The sequence below is a fragment of the Canis lupus genome, chromosome 22 (genome assembly GCF_011100685.1).
Source record: "Canis lupus familiaris isolate Mischka breed German Shepherd chromosome 22, alternate assembly UU_Cfam_GSD_1.0, whole genome shotgun sequence".
Lineage (NCBI taxonomy): Eukaryota > Metazoa > Chordata > Mammalia > Carnivora > Canidae > Canis > Canis lupus.
In genome coordinates, this window is record NC_049243.1 from 21,710,393 (window position 1) to 21,734,797 (window position 24,405).

The window sequence follows — 24,405 nt, forward strand, 5'->3', positions numbered from 1 at the left end:
TGCAAAGTTCCAACTAGATGAGATAGTCATGTCCTGATCAAATGTGACATTTACTAAGTTTCCTGGTGTTGGACAGAAGGGAGGTATTAAGAATCCTTCAGACTTATCTTTTAGGATACTATTATATCTTAAATTTCCTATATTAGTGCAATAATATTAAATGCTGGGATATTTATGACATATTAAATATATTTTCCATCCAAATTTACCACAACTGACATACACACGTATCTATAAAACTGGAGTTGTAGATTCATCTGTATTTGCTACATATTGGACCAAATACTTGACCAGAATAATATTTGTACTAGAACTGACCCAAATTATGCTTGGGACAAAATCACTGGATTTATACAGAAACTACATCTTGGTAGGAACAAAAATCAACAAGTAATATATGTATAACTTTGTGGTATACAGGACTCCTTGTATGTGCTTTCTATGATATTTTACATTGTTGAATACAAAAGTTAAAAATTAAATTTCTGAAAGAAAAGACACAAAAGAACAAAGGAGAAAATACCAAAGGACAATATGTGACTTTTACCAGGAGCTCTTACAAATATTGAACCGTAGGCTTAATAATAAACCCTCATCTATATTTAAAAGTTATTGTCTACTTGGCTCCTGGTCTGTCCTGTTCAGCCTTCAGCTAAACAGTAAATGAAGTGTCCACATGACAGACTATTCAGCAGAACTGGCACTCTGATTACTTATTTAACAGTTTTATTTATTTATCAGTTTTGCCAGATGAATAAACATGTTTTCCATACATTATCTTAATAGACTTGATGATGCAAAGATAATATTAGACGATGTCATGTGTGTCTCAAATGACTGCATTTTTTTTTCTTCTAATTCTCAGTGTTGGGGAGAAATTCATTTATCATGTGCTAGAACCATTTTTTTTTCCAATAGCAACATTGGCTGGGTTCACTTTTCAAGTACAATTCATTATTCTGGATAACAGGGGCATCCACCTTCCTTGAGGGTCTGCCAAGATTTGCAGAATCTAAAATGCAGTTTGGTGGAGTGAAATGGAAATCAAAAGGCTGCCTTCAGCATTCATGCAGCTCTTTAAGCTGCAGGCAGCCCTTTCATCTATCAACGGTCCTTGGGATTAGAGTTTACAGAGGAACAAGGCTCACCCACTCACTTATTTTTCCCACACATAATCAGAATTAGGAGGACAGGCAGTGAGAACAAATGGCTGGTTCACTGCCTCTGGCACAGAGGGTCACTGCAACAGTTTTTGTGCTTCTATCAGTGGTAAGAAAGATGTACACATTTACCTCCTAACTATATGTTGAATACCTAACACAACTGCAAGGAGTGCTTTCCATAGTCTTTCATGACCTTTTTTTTTTTTTTTTTTAAGATTTTATTTATTCATTTGACAGAGAGAGAGAGCACAAGCAGGGGAAGCAGCAGGCAGAGGGGAAGGGGAGAAGCTGACTCCCCACCAAGCAGGGAGTCCAATGCAGGGCTGGATGCAGGGCTCAATCCCAGGACCCCAGGATCCTGACCTGAGCCAAAGGCAGATGCTTAACCGACTGAGCCATCCCAGCATCCCTGATTGCTTTTTCAGTATATCGATGAAGTGCCCCCTGTGTTGTAGGCATCATTCTAAGCACTGGGGATACAGCACTGAACAAAACTCATGGAACTTCCATTCTCATACAAGCTTATAAATATAAGTTAGATGGCAACAAGTGGTCAACAAAATATCCTGAAGTGAAGAGCACTGGAATTCTAGAGTAAAAATCTGCTTGCTCCCACACAGAGGAGGATGAAGTAATAGTAATGGTGATCCAAATCTGTGTGCAACTACTATCAATAAAATTACTAAGAGTAAAACATAACCAATATTTATCAGTAGGCGCAAGTGTGCCAGATAAAATATCAGATACCCAGTTAAATTTGATTTTTAGATAAACATAAATGTTGTTTCAGTATAAGCATATCCCTGAAAAATTGTGGTACATTAAAGAAAATTATCATTCATCTGAAAATCAAATTGTACAAGGTGTCCTGTATTTTTACTTTTAAAAATAGCAACCTAACCAAGTGGCACTTTGTTTTTTTTACATAGGCCATTATAGCATAAGTAGCAGCTTGTCTCTTTTATCTGAAGCTTAAAAATTAGTATCAAAATCATCTAAGCATTTTTTAAACAAAAGCTAAGAGGAGGTTAGAGCTATTGTATCAACATTTCTTAAAGCCCACATATTTACATTAAAGTCGTGTTACACTATGATCCCGGTTGTCCTTTTGTGTTTTGTGATGTGAAAGACAAAGTCTAGTTAATGGCTAATCTGAGACTACAGATCCTACTCATACTCAGGAGTCCAAAATTAATTGGCTTTCAGTGGGTGTGTTAAAATGCTAAATATCTCCATTGAAAAACTGTTTGCTAAATATAAAAATATGAAGATTAAAAATAGAACATTAGTTAAGGAGTGTTTTGAGGAGGCAATTACTTTAGCAGTTGAAAGCTGAATTCAAGACCCTATCCTCTGCTCATCAGCACTGGACCTTGAAGAATTTATTAGTGATTTTAAGCCTCAGGGGGTTTTGTATGGGAAAATAAAACTTAATTCCTAAGGTTGTAACAAGGACAAAATGATTTTAGCCAGGAAAATAACGTATCACAGCGCCCTGTACATTGTAAGTGCTCAATAAATAGTAAGTATTATTATTAAGGTCCAACTGTATAAGAAATTATGTAGTGTCTTCTACTTTTCTTTCATTAAACCTGGCTATAATCACAGTTCTTGGAGCTAGAAAAATGATGGGGCTGCCTACAAACTGAACTACTTGTATTAAAGGCAAAATAAAGCCTCCACAGGCATAAAATAATGCATTCTACTGAAGCTAGTCCTAATTTCTGTGCAGTTCTAATTAATTATGTCACATAGAGACATCAGCCCACATCTCATATAAAGTACGTGTGTGTGTGTGTGTATGTGTGTGTGTTTATAGTTCCAATGAACCAATCTTAGAATTCACTTGCTTGGATTGGCTATGGGAAAATAAGTCCAAATTCTTAACGTCTGCTAAATGGAATACTATGCAATTTTTGGCCTTTGTAAAGTAAGGACTTAAGTATTCACCTAAGTCATAATTAAAATAACTGAGGAAATCTTTCGGTTAAGGAGCTGATCACTTTTGAGACTGTTTCATAATTTATTTAATTATTAATATGTGACTACATATTTTATATATAATCCTTTTTCATAGGAAGTGTGAATAAAATGAGCTTTACTTAAGTAGACAAAAGCAAATGAACAATAGCTCATTTTAAAAATGTGCTTCTTCGAACATCCTGCAATATAAATAGGTAGTCTGTAAAAGTTTGCCAATGTGTAAATAAATAAAAAATGAAACTATTGAATTAAATAATTTTTGAAATAAATGAAAAATGTTTGAATGAAAGATGAACCAACGAATAAGGTTTATATGGAAGAAATTTGCTTCTTTGGGGACAATCAGGATCAGAGGGTATTTTATAACTGTGTATTTTGTAGCATATTTGTCCTTCAAAACGTAAACAGATAGATAAAAGCTAATAAAAAATTTCAGCAAAACTACAAATTAGATGTCTATGATAATTGATTACAGAGTTTACAGAGTATCATTAAGTTAAGATTAAACTTTTAATTTATAGTGTAATTTCCATAAACTGCTCTTATTGCTTGGGGAAAACATACCAAAGTCTAAAACTTCAAGGACACCACAGTGATTTTTTTAATAATTACAAAGTCTCACATATTTACGATCTCACACATTTCTTCTGAATAAAGATTGGAGGGGGAAAAACAATTTAAATATTTAAAAAGGCCCTTCATTTTGCTTTACTAGTACAAAGAGGCAGCATGATAGTTAACGTTTTGTTCTTGTTGCTTGCAATAAGAGGACAAGTCACATTGTTCACTCAAACCTCCAATTCCCCAAACTAATAGTGCTAGGAAAGAGACGAAGAGAATAGAGAGAGTTTGAACCTCACCCTAAAGGCTAATAGAAGAAAGTTCTGTCAAACTCCTCCAAGCAGGAGATAAACTAAGCTACACTCAGACCTAGAATCAAACCAAGGGACCCTTTAGGTGCACTGCTCCACTTGACCTCCACATCACCATAGGACAAGAAAGAAACGGTTCCTAAAATAGTGGGGAAATAGATTAAAATGTTGTAGGTCAAAATTAGCATTTTGAATTGTGAGAGGAAGAAAAATATAACTGTCAATAAGAAAAACAGAAAGAAGATGGATGATCTCTATAGAATATAACCTTGAATAGTAGCAAAGGAATTTACTAATGGACCACTCAAGGTCTCCCTTACTTTTGCCTTTTCACTCCATGGAGACCTCCAACCTGGTGTGTACTAAGTGAGGTCTTTGGGTGTGAGTCAGTAATGTTGCAAGTGTGTGACCCCATTGCAGCGAATGTCAAAGAGGAAGGGGATGCTTAGGAGAAAGGAAACACTATTCCAGGTGCTCATACAATTCAGTGAAAATGCAAAAGTCCATGCCATGTATCAGGCTTTCTAACAATGAATCAGAATGTTTTCCCCCACCTCGTTTGGGGCCCTAATAAATAAGCAATTTGAAGATATAAGGAAAACAGAAACACCCTCTAAATGAAATAGAAAATTTGATTTCTGTATCAATAGCATTCAGAGTTTAACTATATATTATTACAAATGTATCATTTTTGTTAACATAAAAACATATATAATAAAAGTAGATGTTAAAAAAAATAAAAGCAGATGTTTTATTTTGTCCTTATCTCTTCCACAACATTTTATTTCACTATGGGTTATTATTACTAATTCAAATATCTGTTAAGTATAACCTAAATCAATAATTTATGGTTTTTTGTTTTTAAGATTTCATTTATTTATTCATGAGAGACACACACACAGAGAGAGAGAGGCAGAGACACAGGCAGAGGGAGAAGCAGGCTCCATGCAGGAAGCCCGACATGGGACTCGATCCCAGGTCTCTAGGATCAGGCTCTGGGCTGAAGGCGGTGCTAAACTGCTGAGCCACTCGGGCTGCCCAATTTATATATTTTTATTGTGTGAGGATAAGCATAACAAGATACAGTGGGTTTTAGTTTTAAAAACTCTTTAAAAAGTTTATATTTTCCATATACATTTGGAAAGTTATTTTGAATAGTTGACCATTTGAGAACTTTAAAACTATTCAGTAACCACCTAAACTATCAAAATTATGCATATTGCCTTTCATCTGATTTTATATGTGAAAAAACTAATTAAAATAATTATTTTTGAAAACTATGAAGCAGATAAAAATGTTGTCTGAATAGTCAAAATACAGCTTCTTATGTTCATAAACAAATTCTGGCACATGGCACATAATTCATGGAAATATCCCACAGGTCTTGCCTCATTTATTCACTCAAATTATCTCTTCAGTTTATTAACTCAAATTTGATTAGAAACATCGTATTGTTAGGACTAGGTGTGAGGAGAGAGAACATTTCTCACTTAATAACAATATTACTGACATTTTTGAGCTCTGATTATCTGCCAGATCTTATTCAGGACACTTTGCTTATATTATTTCTAATACTTTAATTGTTGTATTATTATCTTAAAGAGACAGAGAGCAAGATTGAAAGAACAAGAGAGATAAAGGGAGAGAGAACAAGATTGAGAAATAGAGCAAGGGGGGTGAGAGAGAGAGACATCAAGACTTCAGAGCATCACTAGAAAGTACAAAGTGAGTGTCAATCTCAATTTTCCTTTTCTGAAGCACATGATCCTAGGGCCCTGCAGATCATAAAATACTTTCCTACTCCATACCTTTTTATTTTTTTTTTCTGAGATTTTATTTATTTATTTGCGAGAGAGCATGAGTAGAGAGAAGAGGGAGAAGCAGGTTCCCTGTGCGCAAGGAACCCAATGTGGGGTTTGATCCCCGGACCCCAAGATCATGACCTGAGCAAAAGGCAGATGTTTAACCGACTGAGTCATCCAGGCAACCCATTCATACTTTTTCTGAACAACAAACAAACTAAAGCACTAAAAAGCCTTCTGACTGTGCTAGCATCATGTAAAATTGATTGACTATAGACCAATTTCTCTTTTCTCTTTTGTTGCTTGTCACTTATGTCAAGACTTTACTGTATATGAAATATTGGTATTTCTCGCTCAAAATACCTGCACTTCTTATTTTAAAACATAATCTACTGCATAATAGATCTGACTTAGGACAGATTACTAAAGAGTTACTGTTAGATATTCTATAACTATTTCTTAAGGAACTTAAATCAGAACTCAATATCCTCTTCCAAATGAAGAACCCTCTTTTACTTCTTTTAAAAAATATATTTCCCTAATAAAAAGAAGCCTTGAGAAAATATTCCAATGGGGCACCACTCTTCCTACAATAGGATGATGCCTTCCCTAAGACTCAGTGTGTTGTTTTGTGGGGTCCTTGCATCTATTTCTGGCCCCTAGATACAATTTCACAATTGCCCTACTGTGCTTAGCATCTTAAAAAAATACAATATAATGTATACCCCTCCTTAACTAAAGAGATTTTTTTTCTGGAATATTTTAAAAATCAGTTCAAGTTTTCTTATTTTAAATGTGAAAGGGTTTTTGATCGGAATACTGAGGAATGATAAAATAGCTATTCATATCAGAACACAAAAACACACACAAAAAATCAATGAAACCAGTGCCTGCACTTTAGGAAGTTTATGGTTTAATTCTTTTCTTCCAAGGAGCATTTAAATTGAAATTGTTATTATGTTATTTTTAACTACACTGTTGATTTGCAGAAATTAAATGGCAAATTTGCTCAACGTACAGTATATTGCCTGTTTGCAGATCTGACTAGGAGTTAGGCTATTACTAATTGCAAAGAAATAAAGAGTTTTTGCCCAATTAGGAATAAATCTGTAAAGGTCCAAAATTCAAGCGAAGATAAGAATTCTGGAATATCTACAAGATTTTCATTAATATTCCTCATATATAACTAAGTGCTTACCAGTTAAATCTATTTGTAGATGCTTGGGTTGATCTTATAGAAATGCCAAGTTCCCTCCATGTTATTATTCAAAAGCTCTCTCTCTCTATTTTATTAAATCTGTGTAACATTTCAAGCTGGCATTAAATCACACAATTTTCAAACACAGAATTTTCTATATATGCAAGTAAAGTGAAATATGCAGAGCTAAGACATTATATTGATGATTCAAGATACACTAAAAAAACAAGATCTTCTTCCACTGGTCAACAAGAAATTGGAATTTAGGAAAGATGGGTCTGATGTTTCTTTCCTTATATATTATTCCTGAGGACAGGGCGGAAGCCAAGGGGTTTGCTTATAGAACTGGTGAAGTTTGACTTTAACTCTTTCACTGATAGCTAACACAATTGAAAACTTACTATGAACCCAGAACTATTCCACATGAGTTACAAGTGTTACAACCTATACAGTAAGTCTATAGCTAAGCATTGTGGTGCTCGTCCCATGTGACAGATGTCATTGGGCCAGGGTCACTAACCTGCCAAGCTCTTCTGGCTGGCAATGGAAGAGGCCTGCCTTGTGCTCAGTCTGTCTAGCTCCAAAGCAATTAACCAGTACACACATTTCTTCTCAGTGTCAAAACATTTTGTGTTTTCTAAATGGATATATTTTCTAAGATATGTAAGCAAAGCCTTAAAATTCCAGAAACAAATTTTAACAGTATCTCTCCTCTTCTCCTTCTCCTGCTCTCTCCAACCTCACCATTCTCCCATGTTGACAAAGGCTCTCTTGGAAGTGGTTAAGATCCTAAAATCTACAGATTAGATACTGAAAGCAAAAAAAAGCATGCCATAGTCAATGAAAACATAAAGAATCCTAAAATATGATGTATCAAAAGAATTATCAAACCAAAAATTTAAAAATCATGAATTAAAAACTTTAACCACAATTTCTGTCTGCAACAACAGTAAAAGACCAACACAGGAATCATTATTCAAAGATTGAACAATGTGGGACACCTGAGTGGCTCAGAAGTTGATCACCTTCCTTTGGCCCAGGGCGTGATCCTGGAGTCCCAGGATCGAGTCCCATATTGGGCTCCCTGCATGGAGCCTGCTTCTCTCTCTGCCTATGTCTCTGCCTCTCTCTCTGTGTTTCTCATGAATATATACATAAAATCTTAAAAAGAAAAAAAAAGAACACTGCATTTATAGTGTTGAATGTTGATATATGATTATTTTCTGGACACAGAAAGAACTATTCCAGAAACTGATGTGTTTTAAGTAAAGAAATAATGTTTTTATATGGGGCAGTGTTACATGACTAATTCTAATATGAGGTCAACTAATCACTGCTCTGAAATTTATTTACAATTAAATATGTGCCAGGGATAGATTTCCTCATAATATTTGAGTTACATAATTTAATTCATTTAATGCCATTTTACTAAAACAGTGCATCATTAAAGTAACCAGATTTAGAAAAAATAAAAGACAGTTAAATTTCAAATTTCAGATACTTGATTTTTTTTTGTCTATGTAAGTCCTAAATATTACAAAGTACACAGCAATATTGCTATATTTGAGACATATATAGATACCTCCCAATGTCATTATCTATATTAAATTCAAATTTAGCTGATCATCCCATCTAATATTTGGCAAACTTACTTCAGGTTTATTAAAATGTGGGCATGTATATATTTGTTAGTTACACTAATCGGAATAATTCCCCTAGCAGAAATATGTGTCGAAATAATGTTAAAGTAAATTGGGGATATTTTAAATAAACATCAATAGTTTCATCAAAAATTTCAAATTGTTTTAAAACTTTATGAAAAAAAACTTTATGGACAATTTATTTATTTTATTTATTTATTTCTACATATTAAGGTAAGATAGGATAATAGTTTGATTTTATGAGTCTATGTACTTTAGAGTTAGTAATTACTTTCATGTTTTCCTATAAAATGGCTTCATTTTCAGCTTAAAAAAACAACTTAATTTTATGCTTCTAAAAGGTAATGATATCAGTAAGCTTCTTATTTTTAGATATGACTGATTTGCTTATCTATTTACCTCTTCACTTCTACCACTCTCAAATTATTATAAACACAGACATAAAAGTAATTGTTATTTCACCTCTAGGGCATACTACATGTTCAAGGTTAAATACTGCCATTTCTCCTTATGGGTCCTTCAAGAAAGAATCACATGACAGCACACAGTTCTGGAAATGCGATTCCATACCCATACAATATAAGTTGACATTACCCTTACTTTACACTAGGAGGCATGTTGTTACTATACATTTTTCTACTTACTAAACACTAATACTAAACACTTTGTGACCTGGTTTAATAAGCTCAAATGCAAGAGAATATTATAAAACCTTTTAAGTATTTATAATAAATGAGTACTCAAAGCTAATTATTTTGGGAATTAAAGTCATACTTTAAATTGATGAGATCTAAAACTTTCCAGCAGAGAAAGCTTGAGTCCCAGCCTGTTTTATAGGTTCTTTTAGCTACAATAGGTAATATTTCATAAAGTCATTTCACTGTACCTTTTTAAATAAAAAAATAAATGGCAACCAAATGGACAATGTATTGCAAGTAATGAATAGTAAATAATTTAAAATAATAAATGAATATAAGTATTTTAAAGTAAAACAGTGCAGATACTGGAGCATAAATTCACTCTACTATATAAGTTTCATCAATCTTTAGCAAATAACAATGTTTTGAAATCAGCCATCAGATATGCTAAACATGAAAAAGTCACATGAAAAGTTTTCAAAGCATAAAGTTTTAAGAATTTGAAACTAATGTTTTTTTTTTTTTTTTTTTTTTTTAGAATTTTATTTCTTCAAATGTGTAGCAATTTTACATTTGAAAATTCACTATGGTAATTTTTAAAACCTGATTGGAAATTTTGCTAAATAATCAGATACCTATTTTGTTTGTTCTACACTTTTTCAATATCTATTGATAATAATAATAACAATAAAATATAATGATACCTGTAAACTGAGCCTGTATTAAGTGCCAATAGCCCTGTGGCCCCAAGGTCTGTGAGTTAGGTCATAGGTTATTTTGATTTCACAGCCTTTGTTCTTAATAACACTTACAAATAGTTGGTTCCAAAAAAAAGTCATTGACTATATGTACAGGATTCAAATATCTTCAGAGCTTTCAAATATCTTTATTCCACTCCACTTTCATCTTTGCCTGCCTTAAATGTTAAGGTTTGTGATGATTTTTTATTGGGTTCCTTGTCTCTCCTCATAATTATTGTATTTACTCAAAGAATATGACCAGGGTCATATTCCTACTTCCTAGATTTTCTTGTCTGGCAGCTCAAACTTTAAAATTAAGGTAAAATTAGTAATTCCTAATCTGAGTTTTTCTTTTATATTTTCTAATTTATTTAATTGCACAATTCTCCAATGTTTCACAAACCAAAATCTTGAAAAGACTCTCAAGTCTTTCTTTTCCCTTATCTGCTACATCCTATCCTTCCCATCATTCAAAATCTGGTCCCCATCTATTTCGCAGTTCATTTTCATTTATTGTCACATACTCAAATAATTTAATAGCAACCATTTATTGAGTATCTATGTTTCAGGTTCTGTGTTAGGTGATTAGCTATGTCAAATATCTGTAATCTTTATAACAATATTTTTATAGATTATTAATAGCTCTATTTTGGAGGTTCGGAATCTAAGACCAAGTAGTGGAGCTAATCATATTTGCATGTGCTCCAAAGACAATGAACTATTCATTGCTTCCCCAAGTATGAACCTTTCACAGTACCAAGAGGCCCCCACTGGTGAGAATGTTCACACACATGCCCAGGCATAAACATTTTATATGCTTGACAGTTTTTATCATCTAGTGTCACTTCTTCAAAGTATTACTTTAAAAAGAAAAGAAAAAGAAAAAAAACAAAGTATCACTTTATCTGGGCGCTGGATGGTGCAGTTGGTTGAGCATCCCACTCTTGTTTTGGCTCAGGTCGTGATCTCAGGGTCCTGGGATCCAGCCCAGGTTGGGCTCCATACTCAGCATGGAGTCTGCTTAAGATTCTCTCTCTTTCCCTCTGCCCTTCCTTCCTGCTCCTACATGCACATGTGTTATCTCTCTACAATAAATATATTATATATAGTGCTTAAAAAGAAATTTTAAAACTAAAGTATCATTTTTATCAAAACACTTTATTGTTTACTTATTCAAGACTTATTCTATGCTAAAACCCACTTTTTTATACATTTGGCATTAGCATTTATTATAATTCACTGTTACAGGTATCCAGTATCTTCTAAAAAATCAGTGTTTCTTTTCCTTTTTCCTCTTTTTTAGGGGGGTGGGGTCTTCTTCTTATAGTCTATAAAATGCTCATAGCCTACCTTCATAGAAAAAAAAAATTGCAAAACAATTTCAGGAACTTTATAGATTCTCAAAAACCTACTCATAGGCTTCTCCAACTAAAGAAATCTAGATTAAGGGGATCCCTGGGTGGCGCAGCAGTTTGGCGCCTGCCTTTGGCCCAGGGCGCGATCCTGGAGACCTAGGATCGAATCCCACATCGGGCTCCCAGTGCATGGAGCCTGCTTCTCCCTCTGCCTATGTCTCTGCCTCTCTCTCTCTCTCTATGTGACTATCATAAATAAATAAAAATTAAAAAAAAAAAAAGAAATCTAGATTAAGAACTCTTGCTCTCCCAGTTTAGTAACAGAGAGTTTTTGTAAGTTTAGGAAGTCTTGGTTTTAATGTCTATTTCTAGAAGCTAGCATAGTACTTGGCACCACAGTAGACTCTACATGAGTATTAACAGAATAAATAGATAAATTAATAAATAAGTAAATCATGGAATAGTCAAGTGAATAAAGGATCTTAAACAAAAACTTTTGAATACTAAGATATATCAGGATGACTAAGTCTTATACAGATTGTGGCAGACATATTTTAGGGTGGACCCTTACGGTCCCCACCTCCTGGTATTCATAACTGTGTGTATCCACTTCCCTTGAGTGTGGGCAGGACCTAAGACTTGTTTCTAACCAATAGAATATGACTGGTGACAAAATGCAACTCCCATGATTAAGTTCTCTAAAATATTATGCTGTTACAAACCCACTCTAGAGACTCTATCTCTCTAATTGGCTTTAAAGAAGTAAGTAGACATGTTGGGAGGCATGTGTAGCTAGCATCTGAGGGTGGTCTCTAGAAGCTGAGAGCAGACTCCAGCTGAAGACCAGAAAGATGCTGGGGTGCTCAATCCTACAAATGCAAGAAAATAAATTCTGCTAACAGTCTGAAAAATCTTAGCAAATTCTTCCACGGTTTGCCTGTAGATGAGAATGTAACTTGGCTGACACCCTGATTGCTGGCTTTTGAGACCCTATACAGAGAATTCAGACAAATCATGGTCAGACTCTTGACTTTTTTTTTTTCAGACTCTTGACTTAAAGATACTGTGAGATTATGAATGTGTGCTGCTATAAGGCACTAAGTGTTGTAATTAGCCAAAGAACACAGACGGTAGGTACATAGAGAGGAGATGGGGAGATATATATATGTATTTGGTTTACAATCTAGATCATTCTGCTCCAGAAAGCGTTCTGCCCCAATTTTGAGATGAAAATAGATAACAATAGATAAGTTTTGAAGTCAGAATTAGAAAAATATATTTAATAAAGCAAAAAATTAAAGTCTCATAGGATAAAATAAGGTAATCAAATTATTATTATTTCCTCCTTTATTTTTTAAATTAGTTTTTCTTCTTTTTTTTAAAGATTTTATTTAATTATTCAGAGACACAAAGAGAGAGAGAGGCAGAGACACAGGCAGAGGGAGAAGCAGGCTCCACGCAAGAAGCCACCCCAATGTGGGACTCCATCCCAGGTCTCTAGGTTCACGCCCTGGGCTGAAGGCGGCACTAAACTGCTAAGCCACCAGGGCTGCCCTATCTTTTCCCCTTTAAACTGAAATCACAATAGGATTAATTTCTTTTTCTCTATATTATTATCTAAGGAACTCTGCATTTATTAATTCAGGGTCCATTATTGTATAGTCACCATGAGCTGACTATGAAAATCCCATAGGGAAATGAACACAGCATGTGACAATATAAAACTTCTGAACAATATTCTTTGAGTTTGTATAATTAGCTCAACCCAGGCTACTTAGAAAAATTATAAACACAGTTCATTAAGTTATTTAATACAATACTGTGCCAAAAAATAAAATTCATGTTTAATTCCCAAAGCATATTATGGCTAATGATTGTTTTTTCCTGCAGGTCAGTATTAGCACAAATTCTTAGGATTGAAATTTGGATTTATTTTTTCTGAATTTTTAAAAATCTTTTTAATTTAATTAACCTGTTTATTTTCTTCCTACAATGACAGTCTATCTCTCATACCTACATATTTCAAATTCTCGACATTTCTTAGCATGTACAATGTACAGGAAGAATATTTTAATGTAAATATACAAAAAATATACATATTAAGAATAAATTTTTCCTCAGCTCTACATCAGGTGCTTTCCATTTATGTCACCTCATCACCAAATGAAAGCATAATTTTAAATACGTTATTAAAATTGTTAAAGATACAGTCAATTAATTAAAAAGAAGAAATCAATGTTCCAAACTAAAGATAGCTACAGTTAACCTGGTGTACTTTTGTTTGTTTATATATTTATTTTTATTTTGATAGAACAATTTTAATTTGTTTGATTGTATTTCATGTGTTGTTGAAATACTGATTTATTCATTCAGTCACAAATACACATTACTGGCCTACTCTATGCCAGGTGCTGTCATCCACAGAGAATAGAAAGGTGAGCAAACCAGTCCTCACTGATTAATGGAAGAGACAATTGTTAATCAAATAATCATACAGGTTTTCTCTGAGGAAAATGTGTAAGAAAAAAAAAAGGACAAAAGGTATAAAGGTCATGAAAAGGAAAAATTATTCACTGAAAAGAGCACTAAACAAGAGTTGACATATATGAATTTTATTCTTAATTCAAAAACTATGTAACTATAGGCAAAGCCTCCCCTTTTAATGCCTCTGTATAGATATATATGTTATATTGTATGATCTGCAGGGTTCTACTAAGGACTAACCCATGCCTCTCCCTCAAAAAGCAAAACAAAACAAAACCGCAGGAGCAGATCTTTCATAACTTGTTCATCTTGCTAACAGATCATTCAACCAAGTCATCTTAAGATCCAATTTCTCAAATTTTCTCTTAAAAAATAAGATTGCCACCACTCATGAGGTCATGACCTGAGAGGGAATCAAGAGTCAGACACTTAACCAACTGAGCCACCCAGGCACCCCAGAAGGAGCTGCTTGGGGCAGCTAGAAAGAAAAAAAAATGTGTGTATATATCTCTACATCTAGATATAGGGATATATACATTAGTGCCCTAGAATTTAAAATTCAATGCCAGTGATGACACTGCTGTAAGCCATGTGTACATGAAGGTGGTTTCTCTGCACAGAGAGAGCATAAGCTGTGGAGTCAGGCACTCCTAAGTTCATATTGTGCCTCAGCTATCTCTTAAGTAGTTTTAGACAAATAACTGAAATTTTCTGAAATCCAATCTACTTAAAAGACTATCTAATTTGTAATATTGGTATGGAATCATGGACAATATATTGAAGCATTTACTAGCATTCCTGACTTTTAAGTAGACCTGAATAAATATTACCCATACATATCCTCCAGTACCGAAATTATCCTTAGTGAGAAAGAAATCCACCAACTGACTCAAATATAGTCCAGAAAGAGTCAGGAGCATACGAACAGATAGGGCTTTAATAAAGTAAATATAATCTGCAATTTTGCACATGATTAAATAGCAGAACATCTTTTAAAATGGCATTTAAAAGAAATGCCAGATATAAAAATAACTCTATTTATGATTCTCAGTGGGACAAGATTAAGCCTTAATTCTGAATTAGTGGTAATAAGCTGTTCCTGATCTGATCACATAATTGTTTTTGTTTGCCTTTAAGTTAGTGAAATTCTTTCATCAGTCTAGTTACAGTTGTTAAAAATAGCAAACTTCCGCTGAAAATCCCCTTAGTATTTTCTTAGAAGTAATGATTTAATTGAATTATATGTGGAGTATATGATCATATTCATGAGCTACCTTCTTAAAGAAATACGATTTACTCTGCTATTGGAAATAGTTCAAGTCTCTATATGCAGAAAAGGTGGCAAAACTCTGTTCAAGACATTCTGCATGTGAGAGTGTTATTTGTGGGGAAGCTGACTATATGCTCTAAGACTCAGATGTGCCTAGAACACGGAGACACCATCTCTTTGCCAAAGGATACTTGTCATCACGCCCTGTCCTTAAACTCCCCCTGGGTGTTACACAAACAGAGCTGGGCTGAGGTTCTTGCTTAATGGTTTTATTGCTAAATTCAAAAGAGAACTTTTCAAAGACTTTATTTTACTCAAAAGGTCTTTAATGGAAGCAAATGCCAATTTACATTCTAGTCTTCCAAACACAAATGTAATTACTGAAAATCTCTGTTTAATTGCAATTTCACCATTTGAAATATACTTCAATGTATAAAATATGCTTGCTATATACAAAACCATCTGGCTATACTTTTGCATAATAAACCATATCTTTAGTTCAAAACAACTAATAGAAAAAGGAAGAACTTGGATATTTCATATATTGATTCTGGGTTTTATATCAGTCTCCTACTATACGTTTAAAATAAACTTCACAGTTTGGTATTTGTAAAAGATTAAGAAGAACAATATAATAAGACTTTATACATCCATTATCCAACCTCAACAAGCACTAACATTTCATTGTTTAATTTAGTCCCATTATTACTATCACCATTATCATCATTATTAGTATTTTGCTGAAGTATCTTTAAAACAAATTCCCAGACATTATATTGTTTCTGCTATAAATTCTTCACAATCCATCACTGCCAATAGGGATTTCTCTTAATAAAATTACTATACCATTATCACATCTAACAAAATAAGAAATTCTTAATATTATTTAAAACCCAACACATACTCATATAGTGACAATTGTCTTAAAAAATTTTTATGATACTGAAAAAAAGAAACAAACTTACTGGTCACCACTGCAGGCTTCTGGGGCACCATTTCATTTTATAAATTAATATACCAACCAAGTATATACCTTGAATTTCCTGTGAGAACTGGATCTCATGTGGTAATCAATGACTAATGGGTTGAAGTTATTCATCGCATGTTTTTTAAAACTATGTCATTAAAAAGGAATAATTTCTTTTACCTATCACTTTTATATCCACTCACTATACAATTTAATAGCATGCTCTGTAATTATTTTGGCAATAAATACAACTATCATTTTACACGATTATTTATGAAAATAATTTCAAGTGTTAGTATACTTATTTTTTCTGTTTATATATATCCCTTTACCTGCTCCAGTCTTTTCAAACAGCCATTGGTTTTAGATTCACAGCATAGATAAAGATGAGACAGGGTAGAGAACAGTAAAAAGGCATTCTGTTATTTTTCGAAGTTCTAAACTTACCATGGAGATTATTTTTTTTCAATTGCTACTAGGAGAAAAAAAGGTTGGAGGAATTTTGTCTTTGTGGAAAACTATCAAGAAATACAGTGGGGACGTCCAGCTGCAGACATTAAAAACATTTACTCAGCCTGGCTGGGATGGAAGGGATGAAAGAAATAGGAATAGAGGGGAGAGATTCTACATGGTGCTTGGGCAGAAATCAGAGAAACCTAGCGGGTTAAGATCACAGAGTCTTGAGCCTAGATTCCATGGCTGAATCCAGGCAAGCAGGAAGGTCCTAGGGTAATAAACTCACCATGCATCTAGGTACTATGGTCCAGACACAGCCATGAACAAACTCCTTTGCCTACCAGTGGCATGAAGACAATGACAGTAGTCATGAAGGGGCCAGGCGGGTTGAGATATAGGCAAGTATTATTTGCGATACATGTGGACCTAGTGAAACAAGAGGAATCACAGTAGACAGATGATCAAGGAACCAGAATATTCTAATTCATTTCAGCATGATGTAGATCATGTGAAATTGAGGGGAGGGGGGAGTGATTTTCAAGTTTGTTTTTTTTTTTAATAAAACAAAGAAAAGAAAGTTGTATGTCCAGCACATCTGAACTACTGGCATCAGCCACATCTGATACAATAAAGACTACTGTAGATTTTGCATAGTATCATTTACAAAAACCATCAATTATAGGTAGTATAATTTGTGAACTTTATTTTTGGATTGCATGTAAAAGCCTTCATATTTTATTTTTTTTTTCAAAATTCATGTATTTGGCGTAATACAAAATTTATGATGCCAACAACTCAGAAGTATAAATTTGAAAGCAAAGAAGAATACTGTAGAGCAATACCACCGTGTGTGTATAGAAGCAAGACCCTATATAAAAGCCTAATGTTTCCAAAAACTCTCATTAGATACACTGTTTATTAATCCTTTTTAAAAAGTATAATTAAAAAAGTATAATGAAAGAAAATACTATGGAATCACTACTAATCTTCAAAGATGTATTTTTGAGAAGCATAACATTTAAAAAAATAGGAATCCATACAGGTTTAATACTTAATAACCATACAAATAATACTGACATTCATGATGTACATGGATAGAGCAGTTAATATAAAATCTTGATTCTTCAAGAATTATCACACCACTGACAGAAAACCCAACTGAAGACAAAGAACAAAGTCTAGGTCTGAATAGCAAGATTATTACTATCGAAGATTACTGCTTCAATTATACTATACCTCACTTCACAAATTCCTCAAAGTTAATTACAAAAATGCAACTGTGGAATTTTAAGATGATATATCATAATACTGTCCTAATGTGAATTACTATTTAGTTATGAATCTCTTAATATTTCTAGGCTATTCTGATTAATTCTGCTCTAGACATTTACAGAGGAGGTTAAAATTTTAAGTTCCATTAAATGTCAAAAGAATAGCTGGCTTCCAGGGGCCCTCAGGGCTCCTCCTTTCCTTCTCTGCCTATTCTCCTTCTTTCTTAATGATGAATAAGGAAGTTATCTCCACCAAGGAGTAGTTTAACACATTTTATTGACCATGATTCTCCTGGGTGAAGTCACTGTTTTGGGTTGAATGTTGGAGTGTGCAAGAGTATGTCATCCTTTGGGTCTCTTTTTCCATGTGACTAGATTGGTAAAAAGTCTGGGGACCTCTTGAAGCTATTTTGAAAGAAGGGCCTTTTTTTGGGGGCGGGGGGGGCTTTAGAATCTTCTTTAACTGCTACCATTTGGCAGCTCACTTAGTGCTACTACCCTGGTCTAAAAGGCATTAGGTGAGTAGTTATACATTTTGGATAAAGTTCTGGTCTAAGGTAACTTAGATTAGCCATACTTAAAGTCTACTTTTTTCCCCTTTTACTTCTGTAAAAAACAATAGACAAACAAACAAACAAAACCCAACTTTGGTGAACTGTACAGATAATACCTAAAACTATTTTCTTAAAACAAGAGTCTTCCTGTCTTGGTTTTAGCTGAAGCCAAAGACGTTAGAATTCAACCATTCCCACATGCAGAAGAGGAGGCCAAGAACCAGTTTGGTACTCTCAGCTTAATGACAATATGAGATGTTTTAAAGTTGGAGATTGGGAAGTTGAAAACCAGGAAATCGGTTAAGAAAAAGCTATCTTACCTATCTGACCTCTCACAATTGTCTGGGAAAGGATGATTCAGTGGAAACACTTAGATTCAATGGTACTTAGACTAATCAAAACCAAGACACCTAAGAAAGGCAATTGGTCAGCTCTTCCAAATGCCATGGAATGAGAAGTCGCCTCTTTGCATATGGCCTGCCCTTTTGGATATATGAAGTAAAAAGATACACTTATGTTTTCCTTATGAATTGAATATACAGAATGTGAAAGATCAAGAAGCAGAGCTGGTGTACAATTTACTTAGGTCTTTGTAAAAGAGTGGTTGGAGTAGAGAGAAACTTCAGTAGAAAGAAGCGGCAAATGTAAACTATGCATGCCAATGGGAAGAAAGATACTGATTGGAGAAACATGCGAAATGGGTGCATAGCTTTAGGAGATGGGGGGTAATATGTACAAAAGATCTCCAATCACCCTGGAAACAAAGAGGCAGTTTATAAATCCTAGAAGTCAGAGAACACCAATTCTGGATTCTCACAATAGATGAGTTAAGAAAGCCTTTGTGCTTTTTAGCTCCTCTTGGTATTATACTTCAACCACAGAATTGCCAGAGGCAAATCAATGTCTACAGCAGAAGAGAAGTAGCTAGAAAATTAGGGAAAGCTCACCCTATCCCCATTTCTCACTGTAGTCCAGCGGCCTGATGCAGGTCAAGATGAGTCAGAAAACAGTTTTAATTTAAATCAAGTTGAAATCACGGTGATTGCTCTGGACTGGACATAATTATTGCATTAGACTTTTAACTTTTTAATGAAAGTGAACTAGTCAGTGATTTCTTTTTAAATACAATCACAAAAAAAAAAAGTATAGTACATGCCCCAAATTACCTGCAAAGGCAAAGAAAGAAGTACCCTCACTGGGCTTACTTTGAATGGGCAATGATTTCTGAGGTATAGTGTGGGTCTGCTCAGTATAAAGACTTTTGCGAATTCCACCTCACTCATTCTGCTTGTTCTATGCAATCGGTTAAAAACATATCCAAAATTGAAATAGACAAAAAAAAAGTAGGACCCCCAAATCATTATCACCCCTCTTTGCACTTGTTTTAAAGTCTTCTCTAGAGAATAGCATTCCATAGAACAACAACAGGCGCAGCAGACTTGATATATTTTGAATACAGCAACAAGAAAGCCAGCAAACCCCCAAAGTCCATTGCCTGGCTCCCCCCAGATCCCATTCAAAGGCGAGTGCACGCAACAGAAAAGCAGAACCCCAAGCGGTCACAGAGTTTAAGGGGACTCACCGGAGTTGGGGTCGGAGTTGCCATCTGCTTCGGTCCTCTTGTCCGGAGAGGCCTGGTCGTAGAATTCGTCCTGTGGCTGAACCAGAGGAAGAGGGTGTGAGATCAGGGTTCCACTACCCACCGGCTCGTGGTCTCCTAGACCACTGTCACTGCAGCTTTCCTGGGAGCCATCGGGGAGGTGAAACGTAACGCGGCGCTGCGACTACAAAGAAGACCACAGGACACTCGGATTAACACTCTTCCCAGGTCAAAGGGGCGCGGCCCTACACACAGTCAAAACAACTCTTAACACATGATACAACGTAAAAGCAAAACAGATGAAACTTGGAACAAATCTAGCATTGAAATTTACCATTTTCTATTTACCATAGGATGTCTAACTTGCAAAATACAAGAAAGAATTTCAGTCTCAAACGAACAAAAAACCCCCCAATGGTAAACCGTTGAAAATTATAGCAAAAAAAAAGGCAACAAAAGAATATACTAGTTGTCAGTTATTTAAAAAAAAAACACCTGAAATAAGCAGAAATATGCAAATATTTGTTCCATAGATCAGAATAAATACATATATAATGTAACATTCCAATTCTTTTGAATGAACAGGCATTTTGTTTACTTAATGGTTTTAAGGTAGTTGCAAAGAAGTCATGATTGCCCACTGCCTCAGACATTACTACCAGACTTTGGTTATAGAACATCCCAGTAGAAAGGTATTAGGAATATTATTCTGGCATCTATTTTTACAATGTCACTATCAGAAGTGACCTAAAATATGTATATCGGTACTTCAATAAATTTTAGTGTTTTAATAAAATAGAAGTGTGCATTTCAGCACAGATTGCTGCTTAGTACTCTTGGTAAATGTTCTTTAGCTGATGTAATCCATGAGATATGAGAATATTTGCAGCTGTGTGGGGTGGAGATTTATGACTTATGGAATTATATGAGAGTAGTAAATTTGTGCTGTATGTCTGACTGCACCTAATTTTCATTCTGCTTTAACAGCCAAAAGACCTTTCAATATCATGTCACATGTGACCACTTTTACTCATATTTAACAAAATTATGAATATATAATAATAAAGTATATAAAATATAAGTATGTAATGTATAATCACTTTATAATACATAAAACTTGTGTTTTTCCCAGAGGCAATTTATAGACTGTATCCATTTCCAAGAAAAAAGAATGCAGTCAGACACAAATGCTATAGATAGATATATTGCCACTCTATAAATGCATTTTTATAGACAACAATAGAACATAGGCTATTTCCTATGAGTCACTGGTTCAAATCCAGCTCAGAGTCATAATGGAGAAGAGCTGATACCACTTTATTGCTGTTCAATGACCTGTGTGAAATGATTTGATAGTTCAGTACATTTTTAATGAACTGATGACGACATCACATAAACTATAATCATAAATGGTACTAATTGAGTCTATTGTAGCACATTTCACCTTCATGCACAACTATCTCATTCCCTCCTCAATAGATTTGAAACGTGCCTAGGTGAGTGCTCCACAATATGCAAGCCCAACTTGATTATTAATATCTGAAATGTATTTTTCCTTGTATACGAAGATGCTACCATTTTAATTTATTATAGTGCTTTCCTCTCTCATGTGAATTTAACCCTTTAGAGAAAACCAATAATGCAAGTTTTTCTGTTTCTGTTTCAATATGCCCTCAATTCATCTGTATCCTTTTGTGAGAAGCACAGAATTAAGGTCAATGACCAGGTTACCCATTATACACGACTGTCAAACAGCTTTTAAAGTGATGGCCTACTAAAAAGTCTGTAGTTTCAGTGATTATAGTATCTTTGATTTTATCCTTGGAGAATACCTCTTAGTTATAACTCAGGTGAGCCAAAAAGAAGTCAAATACAGGAGAAAGACAATGGGACAGGATATTCTTCAGTCTTTATAAAGTATTTTCAGAGGCCGCATAAGCCATTATAAAGTATACTTTCCATAGACAGAAGGAAAAAAAATCTGCATCTATGATATTCTTCTAAGCATAATTAATATTGCTTTAACTACTATATTTTTTTTTCCTAAAACGTGTGAATCTGTAGCCCCAGTAATACCTGAACCCAATGTTTCTCACAGAACAGCCATGAGAACTAGTATTAATTGAACACCTACTGGTACATAGCCTGGTACTATGATTTCACTGAGAATAAGAAAAACATTTTTTTTCAAAACTGTTTCAAATACAATTAGATTCCATCTCACACACATTATATACTATGATATTCCTTTACCACTTTATAAGTGAGAATAAGCAAAGACAGAAATCTAATGTAATTTATTTGCAAGAAGACAGTGTAAATTAGAGTGGTACAATGCTTAAACCGTGATGGTTTATGAAAATATTTCCTAATTAATTTGACTCAAAGATATTTAAGTCTTAATTGGCAAAATTGTGCACAGTTTATCCTTTTAATGGGAGGTTGGGATGGTGGGGCATATGGACGAAGAATCAGAACATGGATATTATGGAAAGAAGCAAATTGATCAAGCAAATCAATCTTTAATTTATCATCATAATGACTGATGCAAGTACAACAGTGTCTGAAGTATCAAGTAGAGATAAGGAAAGGATATGAAAAAAAAATTGAAATGCAGAAAAACAAGGATCCATGAAATGTTAAGAAACAGGAGTTATAAGGTGTTCAAGGACTTAACAGTATTTGTTCAGATGTTGCAGTAGAGAGCGGGTGAGGAAGCCAGAACCCGACCTCTCGGCTAGAAGCCCTTGCTCTGCAGAGACTGGCCCAGGGCAAGTTGCTTTTTCTCTTTGAATGAGTTCCTGGCTTTGCAAGATGAAGAATATAGTGCCTTCACCAGAGAAGTGTTGTAAGGCCCAAGCAGATAAAATAAGAAGCACTGGTGGTGTATGATATTTGATACATAGTAGGTACTCGATACAAAGTTAGTACCATTCTTGAAATTTACAGTTGCATATTCTCTTTTAAGCTCCTGGGCTATCAACTTGTAGCTAGTTTTAAGATGTGATTCCTTCCATCAGAAAAAAAAATGTTCTTCTCTTGTAAGGGAACTGCCTGGACCCCATTACCTTGGCACATCTCCCAAAGTGCTTGTAGATAATGTCAGCTCAGAGCCTTTCGGAGGGAAAGCTGTTTTTGGTGGGAGCAGTGGATGAAGATGGACAGTTTAGAACACGTTGTTTCTCCTCTGAGAAAGTGAAGGTTTTCTTATTATCCTTTCAAGAAACCTATAATTGTTTGCATATTCGAAGAGAGAAAGAGGGATTAGCTTTCTTACTGCCTGCCTCTGGGAATGTTGCCTCTGGGTTATCCCCATGGAAATATACCCAATTTGTGTTATAAATACAGTCAAGCCCTGCCTGACTGAATTGGGACAACATATGTTATCATGAGACTACTTGAGACTTTCTAAAGCCTTCGCACTTTTGTTTTCCTAAAATGTCTCTCTTACCCATTCCATTTTCTCCCTTGGTGAGCATTATTATTATTATTGGCTATGTCTTGTTAACGGTTTGAATGTCACATTTGTTTATCTGATTTATCGCTAACAAGTTAGCTCTAGGTCCCTGGCTGCCCTGAGAAGGAATAAGATGGGAACCAGTAACTACTAAGGCTGCTTCATGTTATTTTATCTCAGGGCTGCTGCTATGAATTCTAACCATGCGAAACTTTCATCAGAAATTCTGTACTCTACACAAGCATAAAAGGCCATGCATACAAATATAGGTTCAGGATGCTGCAAGTCGGAAGATGCCACACTGGTTTAATTTAAGAAACATCACGAAACACTTTTACAATATTTTTTCTTGCAGGTTAGTAGAAAGGAAAGAGAGGGAAAATTTAAGAAGCTCAGGGAAGATACACACGTTCCTGTATTGGGCACCGTTCTCTAAGAGTCACTAAAAAAAACTCTGAGCTACCTAAGAAATCTCAATCTTTGCCTGAATACTCCTTTCATCTGTTTCTAACTGATACAGAATATTATTCACCAATGAATGATTCACATTCAAGTCTACAATCCCAGTCCCACTAACCTCCAAGGATTCCTATGGCAAAGATTAAGTGGTCAAGTTCATTCTGTCTTTTTTAGTATAACCAAAAGGTAGAAATGAGTGACATGCCTAACACTGATAGGCATTTATTTAATAAGCTACATATCATAGAACTGAATGAATCACAATCCTTAAAATTTTATTGATGTTTACTGACATTGAAAATATTCGTACTCTATTGTTATGTGTAAAAATCAGGTTAGGAAAGATTTTACTTAGCTGAATTACATTTTGTTAATGTGTTTTTTTTTGTATAAATATGCATAAGCTAAGATCTGACTATGGGTAGATTAGTGTTTATTTTTTATTATTAAAGATTTTATTTATTTATTCATGAGA

The 24,405-nt window shown here is 34.5% G+C and overlaps 1 protein-coding gene across 4 annotated transcripts in view; it reads right to left on the reverse strand.

The window, feature by feature from the left end:
- Positions 1–24,405, reverse strand: part of PCDH9 (protocadherin 9) — an 894,356-nt gene that overhangs the window by 291,206 nt on the left and 578,745 nt on the right. For 2 of the 4 annotated variants that reach the window (XM_038569714.1, XM_038569713.1), the window contains one exon: positions 19,997–20,072. In XM_038569714.1, coding sequence (XP_038425642.1) covers positions 19,997–20,072 — 76 coding nt within the window. Of the gene's footprint in view, positions 1–19,996; positions 20,199–24,405 lie in introns of all 4 variants that reach the window. The other 2 variants (XM_038569711.1, XM_038569712.1) reach the window with 1 other exon arrangement.